At 43.5% G+C, this 17999-nt stretch overlaps 1 protein-coding gene across 1 annotated transcript in view; it reads left to right on the top strand.

Annotated features, from left to right (window-relative positions):
* The window catches only part of LOC126285190 (odorant receptor Or2-like), a 137668-nt gene that overhangs the window by 94589 nt on the left and 25080 nt on the right, over positions 1-17999 (top strand). The window contains exons 6-7 of the mRNA XM_049984497.1: positions 613-712; positions 15070-15168. Coding sequence (XP_049840454.1) covers positions 613-712; positions 15070-15168 — 199 coding nt within the window. The remainder of the gene's footprint in view (positions 1-612; positions 713-15069; positions 15169-17999) is intronic.

Genomic DNA, 17999 nt, shown 5'->3' with positions numbered 1-17999 from the left:
TGTGCATGCTAGACACACTGGACCTACAGCCTGGAGTTATGGTCTGGGGTGCGACTTCGTATGACAGCAGTAGTACTCTCGTGCTTATCCCACGCACCCTGTCTGCAAATTTGTACGTCAGTCTGGTGATTAGATCTGTTGTGCTGCCATTCATGAACAGCATTCCGGGGGATGTTTTCCAACCGTATAACGCCCCCCCCCCCCCCCTTTCATGCCACTGTTGCAATCCAACGTGTGCTGGAGTGTGCCGACATTTTGGCTTTGCCTGCTCTATCACCGTATCTGTCACCAGTCGAGCACATATGGGACACTGTATTGACAGAACACCTGCAGCAGGCATGGAACTCCACCCAAAAACTGACATTCGACACCTGTACAACACAATGCATGCACATTTGCATGGTTGCATTCAACATTGTAACGGTTACACTGGTTATTAATCTACCACCTTTTCACACTTTCAGTGGCTTACCTCACGCTTATACTATCCTGGATCTTGCAATGTTAATCACTTACTAAGTTACCAAGACAAATGTTTTCCAGATATTTCATTACACTGCATTAATTATTTTTCGGTTGCTATTTTTTTCTACCAGTGTATGTATGTTTCAGGTGTGTAGACGAGATGGAGTCAGTGCTGAGCCTTACAGTTCTCATCCAGTTCTTCACCAGCACGCTCGTTATTTGTCTGACTGCCATCACTGTAATTTCGGTGAGTTTCTCAAGTAGGAGAAGGAAGGCAAGAGATTTGATTTTAAAGTTCCATTAGCTTATTGTAAGGAACCATTCCGGTGTTCGTCTTAATCAATGTAAAGTAAATACGGAAAATTTAAAGCTCGATGATTGTATGAGAAATAGGAACCGTCCCCCAAGACTTTTGTGGCTATTTAACATATGATTACGCGACGACGGTATGTTTCACAAGTAGGACCATGCTTATGATGGTCACTTGCTGTGATTTTGTCCATCAAAATGGGAGCTGAGGTCACCTAAATGACACATCACTCGGGTTATGTCATTTTGAACACTAAACAATAGAACTTTACATGTCAAGCACGTATTCATGGTCATATAATTTCCGAATTACCTCGATAGCTTGCCGACGCACCAAGTGACTGTGAAAACTTACAAAAAGAAGTCCTTTCTCTTCTATTTATTTGTAACTAAATAACAATGATACGTTTAAAAGGGCCGGCCGCGGTGGTCTCGTGGTTCTAGGCGCGCAGTCCGGAACCGTGCGACTGCTACGGTCGCAGGTTCGAATCCTGCCTCGGGCATGGATGTGTGTGATGTCCTTAGGTTAGTTAGGTTTAAGTAGTTCTAAGTTCTAGGGGACTAATGACCACAGCAGTTGAGTCCCATAGTGCTCAGAGCCATTTGAACCATTTTTTGAACGTTTAAAAGGAAACGGGCTATTTCTCGACTCTGTAGAGTCCCAATGCTGCTATTGAGAGATAAACTATAAGACCACATAAAACAAATAGTCGGAAAATCAGAAGCCAGACTGAGATTTATGGGAATAATCTTAAGGAAATGTAACCCACCCACAAAAGAAGTGGCTAACATGTAGCTTCTTCGACCGATTCTTGGGTATTGTTCATAATTCTGGGACTCTTACCAGATAGGACTATTAGAAGAGATAGAGAACATCCAACGAACAGCGATGTGTTTCGCCTAGGATGGTTTGATTGACGTGACGCTCAGCCAAATCCAGTGACAGACACTACAAAAGATGCGTTGTGCATCTCGGAGAGGTTTTCCATTGAAATTTCTAGACAGTACTTTCTGGGAAGAGTCGGACAACGTGTTACTTACTCCCACACAAATCTCGTGAAAAGACTACGAAGAGAAAATTCGAGAAATTAGAGCTAATGCAGAGCCTTACCAATAATCGTTCTTCCTACGCACCATTCGTGGGTGGAAGAGGGGAAGGGGGAGGGGGCGATCAGTTGGTGGTACCGTAATGCTGAGGATACCACTTTGCTGACTGCGAAACGGCTTGGCGTGGAATGGCTACCTCGGCGACCCACGCCCGCACGCAGACCAAGGGGAACGCGGCACTGTAGTGGGAAACAATAAATTACTTGGAAAGCTCGGATGAGTCTTAATATGCTGCCTTCTGCCTCCTCCTGCTACATTTGGTTTTTCTGTTACATCCGGTGGAAGAAGCAGCCACTACAATATGTTACCTAGGAAATCCACATACACTCCTGGAAATGGAAATAAGAACACCGTGAATTTATTGTCCCAGGAAGGGGAAACTTTATTGACACATTCCTGGGGTCAGATACATCATATGATCACACTGACAGAACCACAGGCACATAGACACAGGCAACAGAGCATGCACAATGTCGGCACTAGTACAGTGTATAGCCACTTTTCGCAGCAATGCAGGCTGCTATTCTCCCATGGAGACCATCGTAGAGATGCTGGATGTAGTCCTGTGGAACGGCTTGCCATGCCATTTCCACCTGGCGCCTCAGTTGGACCAGCGTTCGTGCTGGACGTGCAGACCGCGTGAGACGACGCTTCATCCAGTCCCAAACATACTCAATGGGGGACAGATCCGGAGATCTTGCTGGCCAGGGTAGTTGACTTACACCTTCTAGAGCACGTTGGGTGGCACGGGATACATGCGGACGTGCATTGTCCTGTTGGAACAGCAAGTTCCCTTGCCGGTCTAGGAATGGTAGAACGATGGGTTCGATGACGGTTTGGATGTACCGTGCACTATTCAGTGTCCCCTCGACGATCACCAGAGGTGTACGGCCAGTGTAGGAGATCGCTCCCCACACCATGATGCCGGGTGTTGGCCCTGTGTGCCTTGGTCGTATGCAGTCCTGATTGTGGCGCTCACCTGCACGGTGCCAAACACGCATACGACCATCATTGGCACCAAGGCAGAAGCGACTCTCATCGCTGAAGACGACACGTCTCCATTCGTCCCTCCAATCACGCCTGTCGTGACACCACTGGAGGCGGGCTGCACGATGTTGGGGCGTGAGCGGAAGACGGCCTAACGGTGTGCGGGACCGTAGCCCAGCTTCATGGAGACGGTTGCGAATGGTCCTCGCTGATACCCCAGGAGCAACAGTGTCCCTAATTTGCTGGGAAGTGGCGGTGCGGTCCCCTATGGCACTGCGTAGGATTCTACGGTCTTGGCGTGCATCCGTGCGTCGCTGCGGTCCGGTCCCAGGTCGACGGGCACGTGCACCTTCCGCCGACCACTGGCGACAACATCGATGTACTGTGGAGACCTCACGCCCCACGTGTTGAGCAATTCGGCGGTACGTCCACCCGGCCTCCCGCATGCCCACTATACGCCCTCGCTCAAAGTCCGTCAACTGCACATACGGTTCACGTCCACGCTGTCGCGGCATGCTACCAGTGTTAAAGACTGCAATGGAGCTCCGTATTCCACGGCAAACTGGCTGACACTGACGGCGGCGGTGCACAAATGCTGCGCAGCTAGCGCCCCTTGACGGCCAACACCGCGGTTCCTGGTGTGTCCGCTGTGCCGTGCGTGTGATCATTGCTTGTACAGCCCGCTCGCAGTGTCCGGAGCAAGTATGGTGGGTCTGACACACCGGTGTCAATGTGTTCTTTTTTCCATTTCCAGGAGTGTATTTGCAAACTGTTCTGTGATGGTCTGAAATAGCACCAATAGTGATGGCTTGCCGTTATGCGGGGCATGTATGACGATGTACATCGAGCAAGTCCTGGTGGACTTCTTGGTGGTTGCTGCAAATGTCATCGGTCGTTAGTTTCGTTTCCCTCATGGCAGTGGCAATTTATATGTACTGAGCATGACCTGTAATATCCAGGGGAGGTTAGAATGGCCAGCAACCAGAGCACTCCTCAATCCCACAGAGCACATGTAGAGTGTTCGTGGCTGTCCTACTGCACCATGGATCCGTCATAGACTGTCCATTGAAGAATAGTAATGCATAACGCAAAGTGACGGCGTAGATGCGATATTGCAGTTAACGCACATGAAAGGTATACATAGCACTGAAGCTGTCGTGCTCTGATTCTGAATACTAAGGGATCGACTTCTTATACTTTGTGTTCAACACTGTATGAGCTCTTCCGGTGGTACTGAGAAAATTAGCAAGGACCTGGTGATGTATTGCTAGGTATTTTATCAGTAGAGGATAAAGTAAACTTATTTGACAGCTATTGTTTCAGTTAATGCGCTAAACTTTCAGATACATATCGTTCATTGCAGTGATGAATTCTTATTAAGTTTATGGTTAAGATTAATAGTTTGTTATGATTTACACTGCCTGACAAAAAAGGGAAGCATCATGAAAACATGGTCGGAAGACAAATGCCAATTATGCATATGATTAGAGTTGCAACTCTCTGTAACAGGTAGAAATACCACCTCAATGTATTAGTGTTGTTCGTGTTTAGTATTGTTACCTGGACTGATATGCTTTATAAGGGGTGTGAACAGTGTCACATGTTGAGCGATCAATACGAGAAACACAGAGAAGCCTCTTGCTCACGTGAGATGGAGATCGAAAGGCTCCCATTGTAGGTCGGTATTTGACCGTATGATCGAATCGTGCAATGTCCAAGTTTGAGGGCTATTCAGATGTGAAAGTTGACTGGTGTTTTACTGTATGGGAACGTGGGGGGAGGCATATTCGTCGTCAAGGTTCCTATCGATCACGTCCAACCAACACAAGGGAGGATCATCGTTAGTGCACCAGCCGCATCACAGCCCAGCAACTCACTGCTGCTTGATATTAATTTTTATGTCTTTAAATTTCACTGTAGATCAGTTTCGCCTAAACTGCCGTTATCGAGTGACATGCGGTGCAACTTGGCTGATATTTTCGTTATGCATTTGTTTGTTACAGTAGAAAATTGAGCATGGATTGGTATTTACTTGTAGGTAAACTATGTGATCAAAAGTATCCGGACACCAGGAAAACGACTCACATGTTTGTGGCCTCTCCATCGGTAATGCTGCAATTCAAAATAGTGTTGGTCCACCCTTACCCTGGATGACAGTTTCCACTCTCGCATACAAACGTTCAATCAGGTGCTGCAAGATTTCTTGGGGAATGGCAGCCCATTCTTCACGGAGCGCTGCACTGAGGAGAGGTATCGATGTTGTTCGGTGAGGTCTGGGACAAAGTCGGCGTTCCAAAACATCCCAAACGTGGTCTATAGAATTCAGGTCATGCCGCTGTGTAGGCCATTCCATTGCAGCGATGCTATTGTCGTGTAACCACTACGCCACAGGTCGTGCATTATGAACAGGTATTCGATCGTTTTGAAAGATGCATTCGTCATCCTTTAATTGCTCTTCAACAGTGGGAAGCAAGAAGGTGCTCAAAACATCAGTGTAGGTCTGCGCTGTAATACTGCCACGCAAAACAACAAGGGATGCATGAAAAACACGACCACACCTTAACATCACCGCCTCCGAATTTTACTGTTGGCGTTACACACGCTGGTAGATGACGTTCACCGCGCATTCGCCATACTTACACCCTGCCATCTGATCGCCACATTGTGTACCGTGATTCATAACTCCACACAAAGTTTTTCCAACGTTCAATCGCCCAGTGTTTATTCTCCTTACACCAAGCGAGGCGTCGTTTGGCATTTATCGATGTGATTTGTGGCTTATGAGCAGCCGCTCGACCATGAAATCCAAGTTCTCTCACCTCCTACCTAACTGTCATAGTACTTGCAGTAGATCCTGATACAGTTTGGAACTCCTGTGTCATGGTCTGGATAGATGTCTGCCTATTAAATGACCCTTTTCTAATTTCGGCAGTCTCTGTCAGTCAACAGACGAGGTCGGCCTGTACACTTTTGTGCTGGACACGTTCCTTCACGTTCCCACTTCGCTGTGACATCAGAAACAGTGAACCTAGATATGTTTAGGAATGTGGAATCTTGCGTACAGACGTTTGACACAAGTGACACCATATCATCTGACCACGTTCTGACCACGACGTCGCATGGGCTCAACTAATGTCTGAAGTAGTGCTGGAGGGAAATAACATCATGAGTCCTGCAGGGCTGTCCATAAATCCGTAAGAGTGCGAGGGGGTGCAGATCTGTTCTGAACAATATGTTGCAACGTATCCCAGATATACTCAATAATGTTAATGTCTGGGGAGTTTGTTGCCCAGTGGAAGTGTTTAAACTCAGAACAGCCATTCTGTAACAATTCTGGGCGTGTGAGGCGTCGCATTGTCCTGCTGGGATTGCCCAAAGCCGTCGGAATGCACAATGCACATGAATGGATGCAGGTGATCAGACAGGATGTTTACGTACATGTCACTTGTCAGAGTCGTATCTGTACTATCAGATAGTCCCCCATCACTCCAACTGCGCATGTCCCACACCATGACAGAGACTCCATCAGCTTGAACAGTCCAAATAACATGCAGGGTCCATGGATTCAATAGGTTGTCTCCATACCCGAACACGTCCATCCGCTCGATACAATTTGAAACGGCACCCGTCTGACCAGGCAAAATGTTTCCAGTCATCAATGGTCCAACGTCGGCGTTGACGGGCCCAGGGGATGCGTAAAGCTTTGTTCATGCAGTCATCAAGAGTACACGAGCGGGTCTTGGGCTCCGAAAGCCCATATCGATGATGTTCCGTTGAATAGTTCGCACGCTGACGCTTGGTGATGTCCCAGCATTGAAATCTGCAGCAATTTGCTGAAGACTTGCACTTCTGTCACGTTGAACGATTCTCTTCTGTCGTTGATGGTCCCATTCTTGCAGGATCTTTTCTCCGAGGCAGCTATATCGGAGATTTGATGTTTTACCGGATTCCTGATATTCATGGTACACACGTGGAATGGTCGTATGGGAAAATACCCACTTCATCGCTGCGTAGGAGATGCTGTGTCCCATGCCATAGCTCGTGCGCCGACTGTAACACCACGATCAAACTCACTTAAATCTTGGTAATCTGCCACTGTAGGAGCAGTAACCAATCTAACAACTGCGCCACATACTTGTTGTCCTATATAGGCGTTGCAAACCGCAGTGCCGTATTCTGCCTGTTTACATATCACAGTATTTGAATACGCATACCTAAACCAGTTTCTTCGGCGCTTCAGTGTATAAGCACTGTTATACAGATGATATATACATGATTTGGTCTATTTTAGATGATTTTTGACAAATTATGACATTCTAGTACGTATTGTATTGACGCTCTGTGATGTGTTTCCAGAGCTTGTATAAGAGCAGCGACGCTCGCTGACACGTGGCACGTGTCTATGTGTACTGTATCCATCACGTTAAAGTGCCTCTGTATCGAGCACAATCCACAGATCTGTCCTCCGTAAATCAGATTTCGAGTCAGATCAGACTTTAACTGCATCCCAGTGACAGTGTCCGGGACCTCAAGTACTAGTTACGTTATATGTAAATTGCAAGTGTGTGTGTGGGGGGGGGGGGGGGGGAGAAAGGAAAGGAAAAAGAGGGGATCACTGGTGTCAGCTGCATGGGGACGTTATGCGGGATCAGCAGCGACGAGTGGAAATGTGTACCGGACCACGATTCGAACCCGGGATGTCCTGCGTACTAGGCAGGAGCGTTAGCCACTGCGCCATCCAGGAGACATCGCAACTGCGCGGACTATCTCGGCACGTCTCACGTCCGATCCACATTCCCATCGAGCGTCACTGTCCGCTGTCCCTGTCCATTTTCTGTAAGTTCGCTGCGCTGAGATTCCCATAGAAGGTCGGTCGTATCTGTGCAGCCACACTGAAGAAGGTGGATCCATTGCCCAGTTAGGCGTATCAGTTATATGAATGCGTGGTGTCTGTTCTTTCGGATATGTCCGAAAGACACCACACATTCATACAACCCTTCCCAACCGAACCATCGTTTGTATTCAAGCCAGTGGGAGGTGCAACATCATACCGATAAGTGTGAGCATACTGCCAAGTTTTTTGTAAATAGGACTCAATTTTGTAATAATTGAAATAACATCTGTACCCTCCTAATCCATAAAGTTTCATTTGCTTTCCACCTCCTCTTCTGCGTGTCTTCCTTTTTTTTATCAGACAATGAATTTCAATCTGTTTTCTCCTGAACAATTTGAGATGAGTCGAGGGAACGTTTGTTTTATTGGGATATTGTGCCAATTCGTGATTCTGGAAAATTTATAATTTATACTCATATCCTTTAATGTTCCGTTATGCATATTTCGGTGTAATTTCTCTTGATTTTTTTGATTATTGTGTCCACTTCGACCTCACTTCAGTCCGGAACCGCGCTGCTGCTACGGTCGCAGGTTCGAATCCTACCTCAGCCATGGATGTGTGTGATGTCCTTAGTTAGGATTAAGTAGTTCTAAGTCTCGAGGACTGATGACCTCAGATGTTAAGTCCCATAGTGCACAGAGCCATTTGAACCATTTGAACATAATTCTGATAAATTTTTCTTGTACTCAATCCATGCATTTACACATGCAATATCAATTGAATGTGCAAACATGCGAAGTATCTACTTTCGTGATCTCATGAAGTGCGATAAATTGTGATCAGAAAATTTATCTTGTCGACCCCTCCCATATGTTGTTTGTAAACTTGAATAACTTCTGGCCGGTCGATTTCAACATATTTCTCCAGAACCTATAATAAAAAATGAGATCACAAAAAGAAAAATTCATCAAAAACTTACATCTGAGTAACCCAGATGAAAAAGCCGCTAAATTCATTTTATGTCGATTCTGAGGTGGGCACACGGCCGTATAAATTTTTTCAGCGCCTACGTGATGGGATATCTTTCAGGTTGCAAAACCGGCTATAAACCGTCAAAAATGGCTGTCAAAAATCGTGTCCGGTTTCAAAAGTAACTAACTGCATGTTTGTCTTCGGGTGCAAAGCACGGTAAACGCCCAATAGGCGTGGCTGTCGCCCTGCCACGTTCGGATGCAAAACACGTGAACAGGCATCATACTTACCAATCTGGACAGTCAAAGGTACCTTTCACTCTGTTATGATGAGAATGGATATTTTTCTTCTTTAGCTTTAGGTTGGCTGCGCTGTATCAAATTCGTACGCAACGATAACATTCTCGCTGCCAGTGCATTGTCGTTTGGATGGGACGAGTGTTTCGTGAGTACTTCAGTGTCACTTATCATGTAGTTCGCGGACTTTGTTTGTTCAAAATTATCACCAGGATCATGGGATAGATCGTCAGTTTCAGATGACTTAAGGAGTTCTATAACTTCTTCTGTAAGTGATCTTCATCTGTCTTGGACTCGGGGCATTGTGAAATCACCGTAAGATGACTAAAAAGACAGCGAAATAATGTTCTAAATTTCTATGCTATTACAACCTTTCAATTACAACGTCCTCATTTGGAGACATGTATAAAGTTATAAATATTTCACTTAGCTTTCGTTCTGAAAGACACCTTTAGTTTTCACCTTCAAGGATTCACCTTTCTACCCACAAATAATTTTTTTTTTTTTTTTTACCTAAACTCAGAAGATATTAAGCGCCTGATGGCAGGTACAAAGATTACTGGGAAGCGTCCATGTGACTGTGCATGTTCGGCTTTGTTTTGTGGTACCGCAGATTGACAGGAGATGTCGACACTGTTCTCAAATAAACTCTCTGCTTGTGACAATATGAGGACAACACTCATAAATGGTAGAATTTAAGGAATTTTAGTATACTAAGCATTTATGTAGTACGTCCTTATATGAGGACGCCATTGCCGAAAGGGTTAACCCATGGTGCAGTGATTGTTCGTCGGTTGTGATGCTTTGTTCAAGGACGACAAAGCCCCTGTTCACACAGCTCGCATCGTCCAGGACTGGTTTCGTGAGCACGGAGATGAACTGTCGCATCTCCCCTGGCCATCACAATCACGAGATCACAGCGCCAATAGTTGCTTGTGGTCTTCTTTGCAGAGAAATGTACGTGATCGCTATCCACCTGTGTCATCGTTACTCGAACTTGCCACTTTTTTGCCGGAGGAATTATATAAGGTTCCCTCGAAAACCGTTCAGGATCTTTGTTGATCCATAACGAAACGAATTGAAACTGTTTCGAACCCAACGAGCCCGCCACTGTGGCCGAGTGGTTCTAGGTGCTTCAGTCCGGTCGCAGGTTTGAATCCTGCCTCGGGGTTGGATGTGTGTGATGTTCTTAGGTTAGTTAGGTTTAAGTCTAGGGGACTGATGACCTCAGATGTTAAGTCCCGTATTGCTTAGAGCCATTTGAACTATTTGAACCCAACGGGTTTCCTACACCGTATTAGGCAAGGTAATGTGTCACGTTTTTTGTGTTTCCATTTTGTCCAATTCCTACATTTCCAGCACTATTAATTCTTGACAGTGGAGTAGTGAGATGTGAAACAGTACCTCGAGGATCAAAGCGATGTTGTTGGCCAGTATTTAGACTGATCTTACAGTACTGCGGAGCACAGAATTTATCCGGGTACGTCAATAACCGTTACCGATTAAATCTGAGGAGCCGTATAACACGTAATTTACCTTGCAAGCCGCACCCGTCACAGACTGTGCATGTAGTTACTAAAAGCGGCCGTGACAGGGAATTCATCCGACGCCATGGAACTCTCAAGAACGGAATGTTTCAGACGGCACCACAGGTAAGTACCATCCGCGCACCAGAGAAGTCGCAGACGCTAATAGGCATGTCAGCAGGAGCCGACGCTACAGTGTCAACTGCTAAATTGGCGTCCCAGTCAAAAATATAGTTTGAAACTCCGTACGATTGTGCTTCCGTTATTTCGTATCCGATCTCATTGCTTGGTGGACAGCGCCAATGGCTCTAGATCGCGGTGTTCAAGGTTCGATCCCCGATGATTTTCTTCGCTTCGAGCTGAGTGCTTGTATTGTCCTCATCACCTTATTTCATCTTTATCGAAGCGCAAGTCGTCGAAATGCCGTCACATAGAAAGACTTGGGCCAGCCGGCAGAACAACCGTAGAAGGGGTGTCCACCATCATTTCATTTGTTTAGTTATTTTGTGTTGGATGTGTGTGCTGTCCTTCGGTTAGTTAGGTTTCAGTAGTTCTAAGTCTAGGGGACTGATGACCTCGGATGTTAACTCCCATAATGCTTAGAGCCATATTTTGTGTTGGTGTAGTACTCAGTCAACTTTTTGGAAGTCGAGAAATACTGCATCTATGTGGCTGCCACGCTCCATGGCTTTCAGGATGTCGTGTGAGAAAAGCGCGAGTTGGGTTCGCATGACCGACATTTGCGGTCCTGCTTGACGTGGAGGCAGTTGTTCCGTTCTAGATACATAATCACGTTTGAGCAGTCGCGGCTCGCGTAAAATTTTATAAGTGTGCTACAATGTGGTGCCCTATAGCTTTCTGACTTACAAGGGTAGTAATCACAACTAAATTGAATACATTAATTTTCGTATATGAATTGAACTGTTAAAATAGATTTACATTTCGAATTAATCGTTTAATAAGGCTGAGATAAAATAAAGTAAAAAAATAAAATGTTGGCTGCAGTGGGAATCAAACAACCCAAGTCGCACTTAACCAGTAGGCTACGGAACTAACAGGTGTACCGCTGCTAGAAAATCCTCCATATTTTTTGCTTCAGATCTCAAGTGCTATTGGCGTGTTTATGCGTCCTATTTCCACGGCCCTCTCACTGCTAGAGACGAGTTACTTCCATATCTCACTGACGAAAAAGTTTCGAATATTTATCTCTTTGCGTGCTGTCACTTGCATAAATATCTCGTTTCGATATAATGAGCCGTTCATGAAACATGACGATTGTTACGACCAAGTGATTCTAAAGTCGTAGGGACAGAAATGGGAACATCGCTCCCGATCGTCCGATGGATATAAAGACCAATACCTCGAGAGCGAAACGAGATACTATTTCGCTCTCAGCTTATGTTGAAATAAAATTTCGATATTTTTTCTACATTTCGTTTCATACACTGCAATGTTTACGCTGAAATCGACTTCACGCAAAGTTTATGCGATGCACTTTTAACTCTGCAAACTCTTTTACAATCTCGTGTTGTGGTTTGCACAACTTGATCTAGCGCAGTAACGAGTGACGAAAAGAAATTTAGTCCTTTATCGAGTAAAGATATTACGAGGGGCTTTCAATAAGTATTTCAACACATTTTTTCTCGGCCAGTTTCCGTCGAAAACATGAGAAATTTGTTGTGGGACATCGCTAAATATTCCTGCTTCAGCCTCTTTAGTTTCATGAAGTTCCGATAGATGGCAGCGCTATACATAGCCCTCAATATGTCACCTGTGCTTTCCAACCACAGAGTCATGACAGTTTCTTTCGGCGGTGAACAGAGCATCTCAGACATTCGTAGGCACTTGCAGAATGTCTGTTGAGACCTGGCAGTGAACAAAAGCACGTCGAGTCGTTGGGTGAGGCGCCAGTCATCATCGCAACAACGTCAGGCAAACCTGTCCCAACTCGCACGTGTCGGCCGACCGTACTTAGTGGTGACTCCTGCAATGTGTTCATCGCCAAAAAAATGCAGACGAACTTCTCCTTCTCCATGACAGGCCTTACAGAAGATTGTGAACCCGAGAAGAGTTCACAAAACTAACTTCTCGGCACCGTTGACCCTCATCTATCCTGCAGCCCAGATATCGCACCTTCCCACTTCCATTTGTGTGGCCGAATGAAGGATGCAATCTATGGGCAGCAGTACGTGGATGATGGTGTGGTTATTGATGAAGCAATACGTTGGCTCCGATATCAACCAGTAGAGTAGTACTGTGTGGGCATACAGGCCCTCCGAGTAAGGAGCCAGATTATGTTGAAAAACAGGGTTTTGTAATCAAAAGAGTGCGAAATAATATGGTTTATTGGAAACCTAAATAAAACCAACCTTCTTTGAGGAACAAGATTCGTTGCATTACTTATTGAACGCCCCTTGCACACTGCAAGATGTGAAAACATCGAAATTAAAAAAAAAGCATCAAATTTTATATTAATAGTTTAATGTTGAGAGGAATAAAATAAGGAACCGAACCACCAAACCACTCAGCCATAGCGCCGTTATAACAAGAGCTACTCGAAGATCCCTCTTGCTCTATGACTGCACAATATTGATGACCTAATGCTGTGAGCAACGTGGCACCATCTGTGCCGGCAAGGATGACATCGCATCAGAATGTGAGCAATCGAAAACAGGCAGCAGAGTCGCATCTCTGAGTTGATCGTAGCGTCGCTGACTGTCATTTTAACAGTTGACACTGGTTTGTAGTTGTTGCGGAGAGAGCGCCGCAGAACATGTTTTCGAGCATTTATTTGCATACCAGCATGATTAGAAGATAAATAGCATAATTTTATTGTGTTTAGAAGAGAAATTACGTAATCTTTGTGCAGTTTCCAGACTGCATTCGAAATTGCATAAATTTTGTGCGATATTTACAGTGTGCTGTAGCACACTAGTATCGGCCGCCACTCCGTTTGAACTCAGAATACGGTCAAAGATTCTGAGAGAGGTGGATATCAGTGACTTTAGACAGTAGCTTCGGACACTTCTGCCATACTCCTAATAGGCGGATGTGACCTGTGCTTTCTTGTAATAACTGAGCACAGCTTATTATTCCTTTACTTTCCTTCACTGATATTTCTGATCACAAACAGAAGGAGACTGCTGGGCACATTATCTGTTTACCAGCTTCGATACTTGTTGCCTGTTCACTGTTCTACACATTCCTCGAGTTTCGATTGTTGTGGGTCATTCATTTCTTGAGTTACAATGCACAAACGATAATAAAGAAGGCCGTCCGGAGTGGCGCTTCAGTATGGAACCGCGAGACCGCTACGGCTGCAGGTTCGAATCCTGCCTCGGGCATGGATGTGTTCCGGCCGGGGTGACCGAGCGGTTATAGGCCCTACAGTCTGGAACCGCGCGACCGCTACGGTCCGAGGTTCGAATCCTGCCTCGGGCATGGATGTGTGTGATGTCCTTAGGTTAGTTAGGTTTAAGTAGTTCTAAGTTCTAGGGGACTGATGACCTCAGATGTTAAGCCCCATAGTGCTCAGAGCCATTTGATAGTATAGATGGCTTCTAATAGAAGGATAGAAGAGATGGTTCTCGAAAATACCGTACAAATAGGTTGACATCCATCGATCATAGAATTTTAGAATATATTCTGAATGATCTGTTTCGGATATGTAATCTTTATTGGCGTCTATAGTTTCTCCTCTACATTGCTCTACGAATTTCTGTTCTTGGATGTGGCAGTCGATATCCCACTAACCTGTTTCTTCCCTTGAAATTGGTCTTTCTGTACTTGGATGCGTTAGTAGATATCCCACTAACTTATTTCGTCTTTTGATATAGGTCTTTCGCAGACTTCTTCCCTCTATTATTATTTCTAGTACCTATTCGTCCTTAACTTTTCCCGGGTAAAATCAAACGATCCCGGTTTCCTCCTCTCAGTCGACCTCGCACTATACTGTTCACTTTTGTGTAATATACTGTCACGCTCTAAAAGCACAGTTTCAGAAGCTTCTACCTCATTGGCTCGTCTGCAGCTCTTTGTGGAAAACAGTTTTTTTCCTGCCAGAGGCTTTTTTTTTTTTTGAGATCTTCGTTACTTCGAATAATTTCAGCTTACCACGTGCTCCTAGGTTGTGAGCATATCAGAACGAGGGGATGCTTTGCAATCCATTTTTACACTTTTTAAATTTTTACCTACTATCGAACCTTATTTTACCCCAGTTTATATCTGTCAATGCCTCCTACTATATTCCAATCACAATTTCTTCTTTTGATATAGTAGAAGAGTGTCCACCACAAGCTACTGATTCCTATTGCTTAACTTCAAAAGTTTTTTCAGTTATTTCCCCCATTAAATATACAATAAAAATTCAGCCTTCCTTTCTCATCCATATTACACTGCTCCAGGGAAAAGAATAATTTTTAATCACAATGACGGCGTACGTAGAAGATAGGAAAGCACTCAGTTTCTCTTTGCAAAAGACTTCGTCGGAGCGCACATAAATTGTCTGCAAATTTTAGTATTCATCGTTTTTCCTAGTTAATCATTACCTTTGTCGTTCTTGTGCTTATTTCAGACAGAAACGGCGTACCTCCCTACTTATGCAGCATATCTTGCTACAATGTTCTACCAGCTGTTCATCTACTGCTGGTATGGAGGCGAAGTTTATTTGGAGGTAAATAATAATAATGATGATAATAATAATAATAATAGGTATATTAACACACTGGTTTCATATTACAGACTATTTACGTATTAGATACTACAGACACGATGTTTATCAAACTGGAAACTGATTTCATATTACAGGCTATTTATGCATTATATACTACAGACACGATGTTTATCCAACTGGAAACACTATAAACTACCAAATCGAAGAATAACCTTTGATATATGAATGATTCAGCCAGCATTCTTTCATTGTTCGAATTTGCGACTAATAAAAATTTAATACTGTCGGTAGTGTTTGCTGCGACTGTTTCCATTCCTTCTCCTTCAGGTGGAGATGGAATAATACACTACCTGAAGAAGCAAATTTTCTGATGTATATAAAAGGACGATTATTAAAAGATGCACCAGAATAGTTGCTTATAAAAAATAATTTTTATTAACAGGTTGTTTCCCTAATTATCGCCATTGTCAAGTACCTGCTTATATGATTTTGATGAGACCGCATGTAAAGATCAGTGTCATTTACATTATAGTGACTTGTACTCACGTCCAGAATGATGTGACATGCATAAACGCCATTAGTGAACTGTCTCATCGCTGTCTATGTTTTAATTACACAGTAACTGACGAAAATATATTGAAAATAATACTTTAATTTTGGTTTGACAGTTCTACACGTACGACGTCGTATGTTTATAATTTTATACATATGAACAGCTTTCTTATTTTCCTAACTACAATTTTTTCACGATTGTCTTTCATTGTTACATATGCTATTTCCGAGTCATCCTTTTCGGTGTTCTAATATTTCAATTAAGTATTTGGGGTGGTATTTGTGTCTCAATTTTGTATTCACTTTTCATATTTCTTGAGGTATTTTCTCGTCTGTATATAGATTACTAAATTTTTCAAGACCTTTTGGTATTGTGTGCAGGATCTGGAGTGCATTTTCGATTATATCAGCAACGTGAGTTTTCAGTTTTCAAATGCAGAAAAAAGCTCAACTGATTAGCCGTGCTGTATCTAATGTGTTCTTTATATCCGCCGTTAAAATGTCTTCCTGTCTGGTCAGTTTTAAAGTTAGTACAGTGCTACATGGGATTTTATACATTCCTGGGTTTCATGTTCGGGTGGTCTATTGGCGCTGGAAGATGATTTTATTGAAAGGTTGTTACTGGTGCGTAAGACTAGATGAATATGAGTGCCTTTAAAACACCTGCATTAACTCTGTTGGAGATCTAACAGGCTAGACTGTTGGTATGTTTCTAATTTTTTGTTTAGGTGATATTTCTCGAGTTAGTATCTCGTTAGCTACTGTGTTCTGCTTTGGTGTTTTAAATTTGTTGTATAATTGTGTGGGTGTCATCTACATCCTGAAAATAGTATAAAATCTCGTTAACAGGAGGATAATTTGAGTTAAAGAATTTCCCTTCCAGAGAATTTAGGAAAATGTCAGCTAATGTGACTGTTACATTGTTACTCATGGTTACTCCATCCGCCTGGGTATAAACTTCGTCGTTAACTTCAAAATAATTTTGTGGTAGTGCTGTTTCCAAAAGATTCATAATTTGAAGTGTTCCAGCCACTGATACTTTCATATAATGTAAGAGGCTATATTTTATGATTTGGATAGTTTCCTGTACCAATACAGTGGCGTATAAATTTGTGCTATCAAATGAACTAAATTCATCTTTTATATCTCGTATTATGCGAATTTTTGATTGTGTACTTTTTGTTGAAAGAATTAAGTTTGTTAGTGTGTTTAGTTGTTAGCTTGTCAAATATGATGGGGTATTAATGCAGTTAATTACAGGGCAAGTTCTGTTTATGTGTCCTTGATTAGGTACGTAGTTTTGGTGTATTTGGATTCATTATTATATATGTTCTTTTTTATGTTCAGAGAGAGTAACTTTTTTTATTTTAGCTGAAAATCTATTGGTAAGGCTGTGAGGCAATTCTGTGATATTATTAGATTAAGAGAAAGACACGATCTTATCTATATAGTAATTTTTATTTAGTGTGATCATGCTATTCCCTTTATCACTGTGTTAAGTCTCGAGTAGCATCCGAATGTGGATCCATCTTAGGGCACTATCCTAAACGTAATGCACGTGGATCTGCCCACATATGAACCCAGGTAGCGTCCGAATGTGGATTCTCCTTCGAACGACGCCTAAACCTCTACCTCCAAACGTACTCCGAGCAAAGGAGGCTCCTGTGAGAAAGTGAGACACTAAATGGAGTTACTAGTATCCATAGATTGCAAATACGACCAAACTTAATACGCATGTTCAGAAGATTACGTGAACGGAAGTACCTCCATCTTGTATCTTTTGAGTACAAAAGGATGCATGATAGTCGCAACTGATCAGTATTTTGAGGTATCTGGAAGTGTCAACATCGATTCCTCCGAAGCACTACACATCCCTCAGTTAGAGGGAGGAAGACAAAACCAACCAACGAACGCTTTGGTTTGCGGTTATTACTGGAAAATGTGGACGATCTTGTTACTGATATTGGTAGTAATAATTATACCGAATACGGCACCCTCCTTAGCAAGAATAATTACACCCATTACGGAATCGCTTTGCGACAACATTATGGTTGATAAAACATGTTATCAAGTGACCTCTAAGGAGCAGTTAGAGAAATAACGGTCTGTAATGTTAAAGAAGGAGATGTGTGGATCGTGTAACAATTATCTACGTATCAAATCCTCCAAGTTCGTCAGAGTGAGACACAGTGTCAAAGTAATGCTACCTTTTCTCATAACAGGAACGGCAGTGAAAGAGCAAGAGGAATTCTGGCTAAAGTTGGCAAGGAAGCATTGGA

The sequence above is a fragment of the Schistocerca gregaria genome, chromosome 8, assembly GCF_023897955.1.
Source record: "Schistocerca gregaria isolate iqSchGreg1 chromosome 8, iqSchGreg1.2, whole genome shotgun sequence".
Lineage (NCBI taxonomy): Eukaryota > Metazoa > Arthropoda > Insecta > Orthoptera > Acrididae > Schistocerca > Schistocerca gregaria.
This window is presented reverse-complemented; position numbering and strand designations above follow the sequence as displayed.